General features: G+C 49.1%; 1 protein-coding gene and 1 long non-coding RNA gene across 2 annotated transcripts; both read right to left on the reverse strand.

Annotated features, from left to right (window-relative positions):
• Nucleotides 1-9,434: 9,434 nt before the first annotated feature.
• Nucleotides 9,435-12,736, reverse strand: LOC120643061 (SUPPRESSOR OF GAMMA RESPONSE 1-like). Its single transcript, XM_039919594.1, has 6 exons — nt 12,653-12,736; nt 11,769-11,907; nt 11,422-11,608; nt 10,746-11,287; nt 9,948-10,220; nt 9,435-9,838 (listed from the first exon to the last, which is right to left on the reverse strand). The coding sequence occupies exons 1-6, from the start codon at nt 12,658-12,660 to the stop codon at nt 9,776-9,778; spliced, it is 1,212 nt and encodes a 403-aa protein (XP_039775528.1). The 5' UTR covers nt 12,661-12,736; the 3' UTR covers nt 9,435-9,775.
• A 1,458-nt stretch (nt 12,737-14,194) lies between these two features.
• LOC120643062 lies at nt 14,195-15,098 on the reverse strand. Its single transcript, XR_005662839.1, has 2 exons — nt 14,520-15,098; nt 14,195-14,447 (listed from the first exon to the last, which is right to left on the reverse strand). It is a non-coding gene; the product is annotated as an uncharacterized LOC120643062 (long non-coding RNA).

A 15,098-nucleotide genomic window follows, 5' to 3' on the forward strand; every position in this document is an offset into this window, starting at 1 on the left:
TATTTGCTTTGCATGGAACTGGCATGCTTTGCAGGACCTTACCAGCTCAGCTGCATCTTGGAGTGCTGTCGGCCAGTAGAAGCCATGCCGAAAGGCCTTACCAACAAGCGTGCGAGATGAGGAATGACTTCCACACTCGCCTCCATGGATCTCCGTGAGCAACTCGCGGCCCTCTTCCTAGGAAATGCACCGCATGAGGATACCATTGGCGCCATGGTGATAGAGATCCCCTTCTACCACCGCGTAGCGTTTAGCCAATCGTACTATGCGTTCAGCGGACACATCGTCATCAGGAAGGATATTGTCTTTCAGGTAGTCCCGGATCTCGGAGATCCATGCATCGGGGCCTCCCTGAGCAGGTGGGAGTGGCACTATGAGGTCTCTAGGGTCCTCAACAGCGCACACAACCCTGGGCGGTCACCACGGATGGAATACCTCCGGGACCGCTAGCTTCGAGGTGCTAGCTTGATCCCCTTCACCCAGTTCGGCAGGCTGGGCGGTAGGTCTCAGCAACCGTCTTTCGAAGATGCCCTCGGGCACGGGTGCCCAGGTAGATGCTCTCGCGGAGAGATCATCTGCTACTGAGTTGAATTCGCGGGGAACATGTTGCAGTTCCAAGGCGTCGAAGTCCTTCTCGAGCTTCCTCACGTGAATGAGGTATGACGCGAGCTGGGGATTGTTGCAGCTGCAATTCCCCCGAACCTGCTTGATGATCAGCTGAGAATTTCTCTTCACTAGAAGCTGCCGGACCCCCAGAGATAGGGCTTCTGTCAGGCCAAAGATCAAAGCTTCGTACTCTGCCATGTTGTTGGTGGCCTTGAACTCAAGGTGCACCATGTACTTCAGCTGATCTCTGTTTGGGTCGATGAGGACCACACCAGCTCCAGCCCACTGCTTGCGGACGGACCGGTCGAAGAAGAGTGTCCAGTGGGGCTCGGTGAAGACTGGTGTCCTGACTTCCGGCTCCGAGGGTCCGGCATTGAGGTCCGGACCCCCAGAATTGCTTTGGGAAGGAGTCCATTCTGCTATGAAATCAGCCAGGATTTGGCTTTTTGACTGCATGGCTGGGCTGGAAGTCCAGCTGGAACTCAGCCAACTCTGCTGCCCACTTGGCGATGTTGCCCGTGGCGTTGGAGTTGTGCAGGATCGCTCTCAGCGGGTAAGAGGTCACTACGACAACTCTGTGTGCCTGAAAATAGTGGTGCAGTTTCCTAGACGCAATAAGTATAGCATAGATAAGCTTATGCGTCTCAAGATACCTGGCGTTTGCCTCGTGGAGGACTTCGCTGACATAGTAGACTGGCTTCTGGATGGTCCGGACCCTGGCCACCGGGTCCGGCTCGCCCTTGTCCACCACGTCAGGTCCTTGGGCCCCCAGCGGTTCTGGGTTCCCACTGGGTCGAGGCTCCTCCGAACCCCTTTGTCCGGGGTCTGGATCTTCAGACAGAGGAGTGGCTGCCGGACCCCCATGTCCGTGGTCCGGCTCACCATCCTTGGCCGGGGGAACCCTGGTGTCCCCCTGGCGAGCTTGCTCCGTCCTCTTGGCCACCAGCACCATGCTGACCGCCTCTGCAGACGCAGCAAGATACAAAAACAACGTTCTTGTTCTTCTTTTTCTTACCACCTCCCTGGACGGTAGCTCCGGAGCCACCAGCCTTGGCGTCTCCATCTTGGGGGGCTGAGTGCCATGCGTGGCCATCAGCGGCCCTGGCACACTTGTCAGCCAGGGAGAAAAGCGTGGTAACGATTTCCACCTCGTGCGTCACCAGTTTCTCGAGCATCTTCTCATCATGTACCCCCTGACGGAAAGCAGTAATGATAGATGTAACATCCCAGGTGTTTCATTAGCTAAACCAGGATCATTAGCACCAAATCATTTACCTTAACCAAGAAACATCGAAACAAACGCATGTGTATGTGTGTATTTGTGCATGGTTCAGGAACCTCAAATAACTTTCACACCAAAGCAATTAGGCATATGAAAATGATTAGACATGTTCACCATGAAGTGATGAATCAATGTCTAGTTGAACTTTAGGGGTAAAAGTGACAAAAATTACATGAAATGATGAGTGCTTTGATTTCTAGTTTTCGAAAATTTAAAATAACTTTTAAACCTTTGCTTAAATAAACTTTTGCCTGAAATAAAAGTTGTAGGTTTTTAAATTCTCTACAACTTTCATATTCAGAGTTTTTCATGTTTCAAAAGGAAGTTTTGAGAAAATTTTGAATTTTGAATCAATTAAATCTCTCTCTACTCTCTCTTTTCCTCTCTCTCCCTCCCCTGTCTGCGCTGGACGCCGAGGCCGATGGCCACGGGCCGCGCCCTCGCCGTGCCACCAGCCGCTCTGTCCCGGTCGCTCCTGAAGCTTCTCATCGCCACGCGTCGTCATCCATTTGTGTGCACGCCGAGGACTGCCGTCGGCGTGCCACGGCGACGAACGAGCCGAGCAGTGCCGTGCACCATTTTTCCTCAGCCCGCTCGCGCTCTAGCCTGGCTCTTCTCCCCTCCCTTGCTTCGCAAACAGGCCTTCTCCCTCCCCCTCTACTCCTCTCCCTGTTCCACGCGCCGAGCCGAGCCCTCCGCGGCGACCAGAGCTGCCGCCGCCGCCATTAGCGCCGCCGCCCCTTTGGCTCCCGCGGAACTCCCTCTTCCGCTCTTTCTCGCGCCCTACAGACCCCTCAGCCAGCTCCGCATCGCCGCCCTGAACCTCCCGCACCCGGCCACCCCCTCCTTCCCCCGCTGGAACGCCGCCGCCGCCGGTTCAGTTCACCGCCGGCCGCCCCTCTCCGCCGCGAGACCACCACAGCCCACCTCCGAGAGCTCCAAGCCCCTCCAAAGGTAGCTTGTGTTCCCCTCTTTCTTTTCCCCTACGAATCCCCCGCCGCCGGCGACCCTATGCGCTGGAAATGGCGCCGCCCTTGCTCCTCTGTTTCCAAACCGGCCAGGGACCCACGGTGAGAAGAAGAAAGAAGTCCAGGGGCCTAGATGCAAGATTTCCTTTTCCATTTCTTTTGTTTTCAAAAACAGCAAACTTTGAAAATGCCTATAAATTCGTAGAAAAATCATAAAAATGCAAATCCAAATGTTTTGGAATCCTTGCAACAAGATCTACAACTTTTGTTACTTGCACATATTTATTTTCTTTCTGTATTTTAATCTACGAAAAAGATTAGTTTATATAGGCTATAATTATTCTAGGAGTTCTACTCAATGTCTATAGATGATTTTTGGCTAGTAGCTACTTCATGCCATGTTTAGCTTTGTTTAAAAATTTGAGCACCAGTTGACACTTGTAACTAGATGAAACCATAGTCTTTTCTAAATCTAGTAGAATAATCTACTTTTTATTTCTGGATGTTATGATATAGATTTGTGTATGAAACTTTTTCTGTATATTTAAAATACTAAATGAACACCACTGTCCAAGTTTCATTATTTTTAGATTTGTGTAGCTAACTCTGTGAATTAATCCTTAAAAATGGTGCTATTTTGTGATAAATAGATGTTGCTGTTGGAAAAATCTGAAAATTTTACTGTGGCTTAGTCTTCAGAAGATAAGCTAGAATATAAATTTTTAGAGCCATAAACACTTTGCAGCTATCTGTACTAATTAGTCTTGTTATATGTGAGTAGGATTTGTCAATTTTATTACTCCTGATTTACGTCTAGAAAATTTCTGATAAATTTAAAGTGTGTTGAGGATCATATGTAGACTCCTCTACAAAAATTTGAGACTTAGAATCTATGTGTAACTATAGTTTTAGATAAAGCATGATATCGTTATTTTTGTTAAAGAAAGCCACTTTTGTATGTTTTGGTATATAACGAAAACTCCACTTGGAACTTATGCACTAACTAATATTATTTTCTACTCTATACACGATTGCCCAATGGAAGAAACATGACAGTGTTTATTGCTGTTTTGAGTCTTATTGGTTTACGCTTTTATGATGAAATAATTCATTAATTACTGCCATCACAACAACTCACTCATGTGCATTTCATATAGATACTACTACTCTCGCTGACGGAACTTACGAACTGGTGCCCGGGTCCGAGAGTGAGCAGCGTGAAGCTCAGGTGAATCTAACTGAAGTTACTGAAGACCCGAACCCGATTTCGGAAGAGCTCAGATCCAGTTACGCCCAGGAAGGCAAGCCCCGGAGCATGTCCCTCTATTTTAAATTATGCAACTTATTATTGTTCATATCTATTTGTGCATTTAAGTTACAGGAGTTGACTGAAACCTTAGTTGCATAATCCTAGGTACTGATGCTTGAACACTAGTTGGTACAGGTCGTTAGTTAGCTATGCTAAAGGTTCGGTAGAAGTCGAGTGATTTCCGGTCACTCGCGAGAAATGATAGGGGTTGGTTGTTTATTACTTGCTACCACTATAAGGTCTACGGGCGGGGTCGTGATACTCTGGATGCCCCGTCTGTTTAGTGAAAAATGATAAGGCCGCAGTGTGTGGTAGTGGTGGTTAAGCGTTTGAACGTACTAATCACATGCCGAGAATATGGTAATCGGTAAGCTTAAGTACTGGATTGAACCGCAGCCGGAATATACTCCCCACCGTCTTGAACTCGTTCACATCTAGCTAATGGCGAGTACAGAGTCGTCGTACTGCTGTACTTGAGGGCGGTGGGCCTGTTCCGTGAAGCGGGAATTGAAGGGAAATGTTGCACGTGTGACTCTGTGAGTAACCACGTGACGTGTGTTTAGGTCTGCCTGGCCAGGTTAACAAATTCGATTCGAATCGTCCGTTTCTCACCGGTTATTGAGACTGCTTAACCCTTTTGCCACATAGAGTAAGAAGTGGAAGATGATTATGATGATGAATATAGTTGATTGGTTGATGAAAAATAATTGTTTCCACCATGGATGCTATTGGATAGATGCTCACCTAGAATGGTTAATTGAACTAGAACATGAAGGCTAAAATATGAAATTAAGGATCTACTCTTTACTGCTTTTCGGCAAAACAAACCCCTCAAGCCAAAAGCCTTGCATGTCTAGATAAAGGGCTAAATATACCCTCAGTCGGGTAAGCCTTGCTGAGTATTAGAATACTCAGCCTTGCTTGTGGCTCATTTTGTTTCAGGAAATACTTTTGAGGACATGATTGCCAGTTTAACCAGGCCTTGTACCCTCCCGCCTGGTTGGTCCGTGGAGTGGGATCCGTCCCCGGCCAACGATGACAAGAACGAGTGATGTCTTGTATCGGGCTTTCTCGAGACATCCATATCGTCGTTAGTTCTCGTGTTTACTTTCCGCTAAAATAAAGGACTCTGGTGAACTTCTTTTATGTTGTTGTACAAAGCACTTTGTTAAATGTCGAACTTGGTTTGTATTACTGCAGATCGTTAAACTCTGTGTTGTAATTGTTGGTGTCGTGTTGTAATCTCTGGACTCGCCTTCGCGTGAGGGATGCTGCTTTGTTCGATCCAGGTTTAAGTGGTTTTATCGGGAATTTACCCGACAGCACTGCCGGATTGATCCGTTTTAAGTGCGTGTTAACCCTGATGGTCGTTTTGTTGTTGGATAGCGCACTTAAGCCGGTTTATGTCGGGCAGGGCTGCCACAATAGATGTGTCAGAGATACGAGGAATGGTACCCCCGTACCTTGGTGAAGCGCGAGATGAATGCCCGGAGCGTCTCTCCGGGTTTCTGCCTCACGGCGTGGAGGTGAGCCTCCACACCATGCTGCTGGTACGCACTGGCAAAGTTCGCAGTGAACCTCGCACAGAGCTCCTCCCAGGACTGAATCGTCCCAGGAGTGAGGTTCATGAGCCAAGTCTGGGCTGGACCAGTAAAGGCTACATGAAAGTAGCTCTCCATGACAGCGTCGTTACCACCAGCTGCTGTGATGGCGATAACATACACCTGCAGGAATTCCGACGGATTAGTGGTACCGTCGTACTTCTCCGGCAGGTGCGGGCGGAACTTGGACGGCCATGCCACCGCGCGGAGGTGATCCGCCAGCGCAGCACAACCCACCCCAGCCACCGGGGTGCCCGCCTGTATCCGGGCGTTTCCCGGAGGCTTGGGTGCCGCTGCATCCAAGTTGGCGTTGAGGTTGCGGCCCTCGATGTTGAGGCGGCGTTCTCGCGCCCTTTCCACGGAGATGCGGGCGTCGTCACCCGCGCGCCTGCGGTTGTGCTCCGCCTGCAGGTTTTCTATTCGTGCACCCCTCACCATGGGGGAGCGCACGGATGCCGACGCACCGCCCTGGCACTGGTGGTAGGGTACCACCGCATTGCCAGGCTGAGGTCGTTGCCCAGTCCTTGCAGAACTAGGAGAGGCCTGAGCCAGATGGAGGAGATGGTCAACGTCGTCCCGCCACTGCATCAGGGTGTCTGGCGAGGCTGCAGTAGCCGGAGGGTTGCGAAGCAACTCCCTAACTGCTGCCAGCGCTGCGCCGCTCGCAGCTTCTGAGGGGGCCCTTGACGGGCGCCCTGACTCTTGCCGACGTGCAGCGCGCGCCGCTGCCGACAGTGGCTGCTCCACGGGCACGGTTGCCCCCTGACGCAGGAAGGCGAGAGGCGTGTGGCACGGATGACGCCACACCCTCCGTCATCTCCACGTCGTCGTGGTGGTGGGAGTGCTCAACCACCCGAACCATGGAGATGAGCAAGGGATGAACTAAGACCAGCTAAAGCTGCCCCTACCTGGCGCGCCAAATGTTGTGGTGTGCAAACCCATAGCCGGGTGGCGTAGTGCACCCGCCTAAACCCAGAGGGTGAGTCCTCGGGGGTTAGCTAGGATTAGTCCAATCTAGATGCAAGAACACAATGAACACCGAGGGTTTAGAGTGGTTCAGGCCGCCGGAGCGTAATACCCTACGTCCACTATGTGTTGTATTGCTTGTGCTCTCAAGAGGTTGAGAACGGGATTGTTCGGAGTGAATCCGAGCTTGTGTTGTGTCTGGCTTTCCTTGGCCTTAGAGAGTGTAGAGAGAGTCTGGCGTGTGCAGTGAGCGCCTCCCTTTTATATCTCAAGGGAGGCGCGTACATGGCCGTTGAGTCCCCGACAGGTGGGCCCAACGATGTTGTATTTAATATGAATGGCCTAGCGCTATTATGGTGCTACGACTGGGAAAGATCTTATTCCAGGATTTCCTTGTTTTGCCCGTGGGAATCTTCCGTCCGGCATAATCATGCCCTGTCTTGTCGAAACGGCGCCAGGGCGTAGCTTGCCATAGTCTGCCGCGTAGCTGGACGGCCGTATAGCTTGCGGCATAGGCGGTATGATGAAAGGGTGCCGTGCCGTCGTATCCATTTAATGCGGCAGATGGGCTCTGCGCGGATGCGGCACATGCGGCTGCACTATGTACCTCGGTAATATGCGGTCTACAGTGAGGCCTGACAAAAGCTGCCCTGCGTGCCGCGGCGGCAGAGCACGCCTCAACCACCTGCATTGAATGCTGTGGGTGGGCGAGTCTTCCAGCGGAAGACTCGCGCCTGTGCCTACGGGACACGTGGCGCCCACGGACCCCGCCCCAGCGGTATATTGGTTCTACGCGCGTGGGAGGTCCGGACGGATGCGGGGAGGTCCCGGACCCATATGGGGGTTCCGAGCCCTCGGCTGTTGGCGCGGAGCTTCCCTTCCTCAGTGACACGTGGCGTCGCCGGACCCGTTCTCAGAGCGGGGAACGGGTCCGGGGCCGTTGGCCTGGTGAGGTAAGAGCCGGACCCCTGGGGCTCGGCTGCTCCGCCCCTTAGGGCGTAGTTACGGATGACTACGCGAGTCCTGCCTTGTGCACCTATTTGATGTCACAAATCTTTATACTTTTCTCTATAATTTTGGTCAAATTTTGAGATGGTTTGACTCTCCAAAATTTTTGAAATGATTTATGATTTCAAACGGAGGGAGTACTTATTTTTCCTTATTTATTTAGTTTTCTAAAACAATATTTATAGTGTAACCGCGCGCGCGCACTGTACACACGCGCTGGGCTCCATGGGCGAGCCTTGAGAGCTCAAGATTCAGAGCGAGGCTCCTATCCTCCTCGTGCAGAGGACAATCTTGTCTGAGAAGAACTTCGAGGAAGACTTGAATTTAGGCTCCAACCCAAGTATCTCGAGACGACGAGACATGAAGGAGTTGTTCTCGGGTGCGGCGACGTCAAGCAGGCGCATGCCGTTCTTGCTAGCTTGATCGTCCTGTGATGAAGTTAGGTTGTTTAGTTAGTGAGTAGTCACTTTTGTGTTATGTCCCTAGACTCGGACTTTTATTATATAATCTAATAAAAGGTGGACTAGTGTATGAAATTGTGACGCGAAGTGTAACTTAAAAATATTTTCTTCTATCTTAATATAAAAAAGCGCAGCTCTCCTGCATTTTTTAGAGAAAAATAAACAGAGCTCTTGTCCTACGGGCAGGCTGTGGCAGTGTGGCTCGAGGGTGCTAGCTGGCGACGGGAGAGGTCGCAGCTCCGTACGCTTGCCGCGTTCTTGCGGTGGTGTTCATCTTCCTAGCTGGAGCCACGGCCCGTGTGTGTCTGTTTTGAGTGTTCGCGCACACGGCTTCTCTCATCCCTGAATGGAAACGACATAATGTTGGGCAAAGACAAGTGAAGCATGTTGGGCAAAGACAAGTGAAGCCCACACTCCGACACACAACACATGTAACGGCAGTGCTCCAAGCACCCATGGCTCGAATGTTAGTAGCACTAGTGCACTACACACACATCAGAGTTTGCTTCCTTTTTATGATAAGTCTACACATCAACAGCAATGCACAACAACATGGGTGTACTCCTTGGTTAAACATGAGCTATTATTCGGGTGACTAGGCTGGGGAGGAGCACTAGCAGAAGATCTCACCTTTGCTTCGAGGAATGTTGCCACCTCCTCATCGAATTTGAAACAAAACAATAAAACCACTAGCTCCTGTAAACACAACAGCAGCGAGATAGTGCTGCCAATTTCCTCATGGGCCCCATTGGATCCAATGTCCCTCTCTACGAAGGTCATGGATCTCTCTATCCCCACCACAAATCCGGCCCCATCACGCCCTGGCTCTGAATGTTGCCTCCATCTTGGTAGTGCTGGCAAAGAGAGAGAGAGATACAGATACCATGAGAGGGAGAGGAGGGAGAGAGATAGAGTGAATAAGGAGAAAAATGAAATTAGCACCTCCTCGTCGAATTCAGGGCACAATAAGAACATCACCTGCTCTTGGAAATGCAATCGCATGAAGATCTAGTGAAGTCCTCATATAGTGCCACCTTCATCATGGCTTCCATTGAATCAGATGTCTTTCTCTAGGAATGATCATGGATCTCTTTATCTCGTCCACAGATCCGGCCTCATCATGCCTCAGGTCTGAATGTTTCTGCCGCCTAAGTAGTGCCGACAAAGAGACACATATGCCATGAGAGAGGAGAGACATAGCTAATAAGGAGAAAAATTAAATCAGAGCACCGCTAGCTCGAATTAACTACACAACATTTTTTTTCATCTTTTGAGGTGGACTAAACATCGTCAACACTACACTTATAAGATGTACTACGCATCACACAACAACATGGCTACGACATACAGTTGCTTAGACGGGATGTTTGTCTGGGAACCTCTCTCGGTTCTACCACTACTACTGTACAAAATTTCCCACGAGATGCTGAATTTGCAGGCTTGCACGCTGCAAAGTTACACAACGAAACGAAGAAGCATCTCATGAGCTGAGGATTCAGACGCAGCAAAGTCATAAAACAAAATTGGCACTTTATTTCCAGCAGTGCCTCTGCTTCTAGCTCCAAGCCTTGGCGTCAGTAGAACTTGAAGCTATCCAGCCAGCCCCCGAAGCTATCCTGTGAGCCGAACTGTATGTCCTGACAGATCACAAACAAACTCATGAGCATTTTCACCATGAGAATAAGATTGCGACCATGCGACTTTACTGCTTCAAGCGAACAATATAGAGGCATGAGACAGACTCACAGCTAAACTGACACTATCTGATGGTGTTACAAGACATGGAAAAGTAAGATCCAGATCAGGCAACCCATCAAACAGGTCCGTGTTAGAACCATTGACGGGTATTCTTGCTTCAGGTTCAGAGCCTACAGGAGGGGCATCCCTGAGCTGCCTCGGTTTATCTGAGGCGGGAAGGTCCGCAACTACAACAGCTGGTGGTAATTCAGCAAACCATGCAGAGCATTCGGCTGCTTCAACCTTCACCCGGCGAACGGATGTGCCACATTCGTCTTCCTCCTGTCACGAATTCAGAAAGCAATGTGAAATTCTCCAGCGAACCAAACAAATTACAGTAACATCAAAACAGTGAACAGAGCTGTTCTAAACATGACACATATGCATGGCACCATATTCTATGGAAACCACCCTTCCTACGGAAACTTTGGAAACTCGAATCAGCACCGTAGGATCCTCATTCAAGGGTCATCCCCAACTGACCCCAACCTGACGTGCGTTGCGCCTCCCCGTCCGCTTCTGTCAGCGGATGGGGAGCTGCAGCGCACGTCACGTTGGGATCAGTTGGGGATGACCCTTGGATGAGGATTCCACGGTGCTGATTCGAGTTTTCAAAGTTTGCATAGGAGGGGTGGTTTCCATAGAATACGGTGCCCATATGCATAGAGTAGAGCTATTTTAATAATTAAACAATATGAAGAAGCTGTTTGAATATAATAACCTACAGTAAGATAACAGATGACGGCTTTTAGATTTTTATACCTAGCAGCAAGTTGATAAATCGTCACATGTAACAATTGGATTTACCTGATCCACCTGAATGGGGGTATACTGCTCGGTGTCGCATGGGCTGTTGCTCGGGAGATGGGGCTGGGGAGGATCGGTTTTGGGCGTTCTAGGATCGATTTTTGAAGCAGATGGCTCAGAATTTGGGGTTCTAGGATCGATTTTTGCAGCAGATGGCTCAGATTCTTGTTCAACATCATCCATTTTAGACTTGTCAATTTTCTTTGATAGCAATTGGTAGAATACTTTGGAGACGACCAGTTCACCATCCGCTTCATCTTCATCTGCACCAAGATGATACTGATGCATCACCCAATTGTCTCTATCTATCTTGCTGCCACCTCTCTTAGAACCTTTATAAAGAACTAAGATCTTCTTCCAGCCTTTCTTGAAACCATTCTCGTCATATATGGGTTTGGATGCTCCAGTCTTATGCCATCTCATGTGCTCATCACAAACACTGCCATCGTTGCCACTAATCTTGCGACGCTTGCGATGACCACAGCCATATGCGTTTGATACTTTATGGAAGAAATGGAGGCTGCTACCATCCATCTTTATACCTACCAGAACAATAGAAATGCATGAGTTAATCAACTTAGATAACAACAAGACATGAGATAATTTATTAGTACGAAAAAGCATTGATCAATTTAAAAGTAAATAAATAATAATCATGTGTACAAGACATGAGTACCGGGGAGATTTTTGGGATGTGTATAGCAAATTCCCCCCATCTCTTCTATAGTAGGTATAAATTCATCAATAAGTGCAGGGGAATTCGAATTCTGCAGGCTGTATTTTCCTTGTAAATGCTGAAGGAGTTCTAAATCTGACGGATCAAATTTGACACCAGCAGGAAGTTCTGGCCACACTAAAGAAACCTGAAAATCAATATGAGGTTCCAAAGAAAAACAAAGACTGGTCAGAGTGCTTGCATGGAAGGACATATTCGAAATTCAACGAGAGGCTATCAAACAACAGGGCAATAAAATACACATAGCAGTCATCAACTCATGACTAAAAATAGTTAACTGAACTTACGTTACTAGTGTCAATGCCACGTTCACAGTTGGGGCACTTGATGTATGGTTCCGCAACCAATTCGCCAAGTCGAAGACGGATCAAGTGACTGGCGTTTCTTATTCTTTTAACGAGTCCCACCCCAGTCATAATCCACGAACTGCAGAAAGGTAGAACATCCAATCATGTTAGGATTTATGAAAGGATCTTTTGAATCTAACAGATGATAAATTAAAGCAAGGACTATTTAAAGAGAAAGGGAAAGTACAAGTGATGATGTGTCAAAAAACATCATCCTCCTACTAGCACAAACAGCTGCTGGATCCCTTCTCCGGCTCGCAACCATCAGTCCGTCACAGATCAATGGGGCTCGGCCGGTGTCAAAAACAATCGGGGTCAGCCGCGATCGACCACCAGCATGCACAGGATCAGTCTCCGTACCCCAGCCAGCAGCAAAGGAGCCCCCTCTCTGCTTCCTTCCAGCGGAAGCTTCCTCTTCCACCTCGACGGACCGCCAAAACCCCGCCTTCCCGCGGCGACAAACGCCGGGAAATCGCACGGGGGAGCGGCCGCCGGGCGATCCCGCGCACATTCCGCCGTCGGAGAGCATCCCGCCGCACGCAAGCTCAAGAGCACCAGATCGGTCCCATCCAAAACCAGGGCCGCTCGCCACCGCGCCCCGCGCCGAAATCGCCACCTCGTCGACTCGATCGGCCCGAGGAACCAAGCGGCCCCCCTCCGAATCCGCCGCAACACCCCGAATCCGCGTACCGAGCGGCCGAGCAAGTGGGGGGGGGGGGGGGGGGGGAACATGCTCGTTGCTCATCCGCACCAAGAGACGGGACCAAATGGTAGTAATAGGAGATTAAACAGAACTTAAAATTCACCGGAGAAGCGCGACTTACTTTTCCATGGCGGGGAGCGGCAGCGGGGCGGGGAGCGGGAGCCGGCTGCTGCTGCGCCTGCGCGAGGAGCGCGAGCATCCGATGGGGGGGGGGGGGGGAGAACTTGTGGCGATGCGTCCTGAGCGAGGGGGGAAGTGCCGGGTGCTGGGCTTCTTTTATAGTGGCGACGCGCGGAGGGGCAGAGAGACTAGCGAGACAGGGGGTGAAGACCAGGAAGTCGCGCTTGTCTCGCGCCCGAAAGGCGACGCGCTGCGCGGCCCGTTTTGGCTACGGTGACAAGCAACCCCCCTCCTCTCTCATCTGTTTTTTTAATGGATCTCCTCTGTATTTTTTTTTTGAAAAAAAACTCTCTCTCTCTCTCTGGACGACGGGCTCAGGGGGGCGAGCGAGCAGCGAGGCGAGTCCAACGGCGCTCGTGTTTGGCAATGGCGCGGCTCCGTGCGGGGACGGCGTCAGGGCCAACGTGGCGGGCGGGTGCGGAGCATATGGTCGGTTCCACCGCGCGCGCTGGGGCGAAGCCGAGCGGGGCTCGGGATGTGGGACCCACAGTGAGGCTCGAGTGGGACCCGCATGCCCAGTTGCTGCGTTGCCTCTCTATCCTGGCGCGCGGTGACAGCCCCGGGCGCGTGCCGCGTGCCGCGACATGACTGATCGACGTGAGCCAGTCAGCACATTCCCGCGCTGTCTTTTCTTGCGCCGCAAGACAAAGATGCCCAAATTCCTTGTGCGCCTCTGATGACTCATGAGATTACACACAAGAAAACGCACGCATCATAGAAAAGGCCTGGCTAATTTGCGGGTGCTCGATGGTGAAATACTTTTCCGGTCTGTCTCGATGACTCGCAAGATAGGAAGAAATGCATTGTATACAAAAAAAAAGGAAGAAACGGATTACCGAAAAGACGCGGCTAATTTTGCGGGTGCTCGGTGGTAAATTCTTGTCCAGTCTGGCTTGATGACTCGCAAGATAGGAAGAAATGCATTGTGTACAAAAAAGGAAGAAACGGATACGGAAAAGGCCCGGCTAATTTGCTAACGCCCGGTGGTAAAATTCTTTTCCAGTCTGGCTCGATGACTAGCAAGATAGGAAGAAATGCATTGTATACAAAAAAAAGGAAGAAACGGATTACGGAAAAGGCCCGGCTAATTTGCTAGCGCCCGGTCACCCGGTGGCAAGGATTACATTACCGGCCATACAACATTTATCAGTGAGCTCCGGTAACGATAATCGATTGAAAATCGGTGAAAAATCGCCAAAACCGATCGGTAAAGGGACCCAAATTCAAAAAAAAATGAAAATCGATAATTTATTGTCGATAATCGATGCAAACCGAACGATTTATCGCTTCGCCTACTGAAAATGTGTTTTGGCAGTGGAAAAAATATAAAGGTTTGATAGCATTTAATTTTTTAGGTTATGTATTATATTATATTAGATAAATTACACATACATGCACAATTTTACATATGGAATTGCCTAAGAAATAAACATGTTTACATATTTTGCCCATGAATTGCATAAAGCACATGAATTTGCACATGTATACAAACCACGAAGTGTATAGTCCATATAAACAAATGAGTGCATAGTCCATACAAACTTCATAGTTCAAAGAAACAAAAGAGTGCATAGTTCATACAAACCTCATAGTGCATAGAAACAAGAGTACATAGTCTATAGAAGCTACATACAAACTAGCAAGCATATAGTCCATACATGAAGGCATTCGGCATATCAATTTAATCATTCTTCGGTCTCTTCTTGCTGGTATGTGTGATATCCATAATAATATTCCTAAATATTGAAATGAACTCAAATAAGAGGAGAACACATAATGATGAAATTGTAATATAGATACATACATACCTGTAATTCACCAATCTGACCACTAGTGCTCATGCCAAGATGTACCGGTAGTTGAATGAAGTGGCTTGGATATGGTGGTGGGTGTGAATATGGTTGTGGGTACGGATATGGGTATGGTTGTGGGTATGGATATGGGTAGGAGGGTGGACGTGGATAGCTGAAGGTTGAACTTACTGAGTTGGAGCTATCACCATCCCGAGGATCAGATCGACGTCGGTTGCTTGTCGTCCTCCGTTGTGACATGGGTTGACCATGATTTTGTGTGGCATGGGTTGCCCCTCCTCCACCTTTTCAACACGATAATACTTGCACTTGAAGCCAATGCTAATCTTCTCTCCATGTTCCCAAAGTAAGTCCTGATTATCAGACATTCACCTACAAGAAGGGAAATCGAACCATATCTGTGTTAAAATTATGCTATGAATAAATGGTACTCACTCTTAATTTGTACCATTTAGGCATGTAATATAAAGTAAAGGCATGCACCTTATTATCCTATTTAACATAGCATTTTGTACAACAATAAACTTTTCTCCAGGACTAATATCTAATACTGTAGCCTAGATTTTATATCTGTGA

The sequence above is a fragment of the Panicum virgatum genome, chromosome 7K (assembly GCF_016808335.1).
Source record: "Panicum virgatum strain AP13 chromosome 7K, P.virgatum_v5, whole genome shotgun sequence".
NCBI lineage: Eukaryota > Viridiplantae > Streptophyta > Magnoliopsida > Poales > Poaceae > Panicum > Panicum virgatum.

Excerpts from the sequence above, each read along its gene's own strand:
- LOC120643061 (XM_039919594.1), bottom strand. Across the intron at positions 11,288-11,421 it reads ACATCCCAAAAATCTCCCCG|GTATAAAGATGGATGGTAGC; the intron begins GTACTCATGTCT and ends TTGTTCTGGTAG. Across the intron at positions 10,221-10,745 it reads CCCCCATTCAGGTGGATCAG|GAGGAAGACGAATGTGGCAC; the intron begins GTAAATCCAATT and ends AATTCGTGACAG.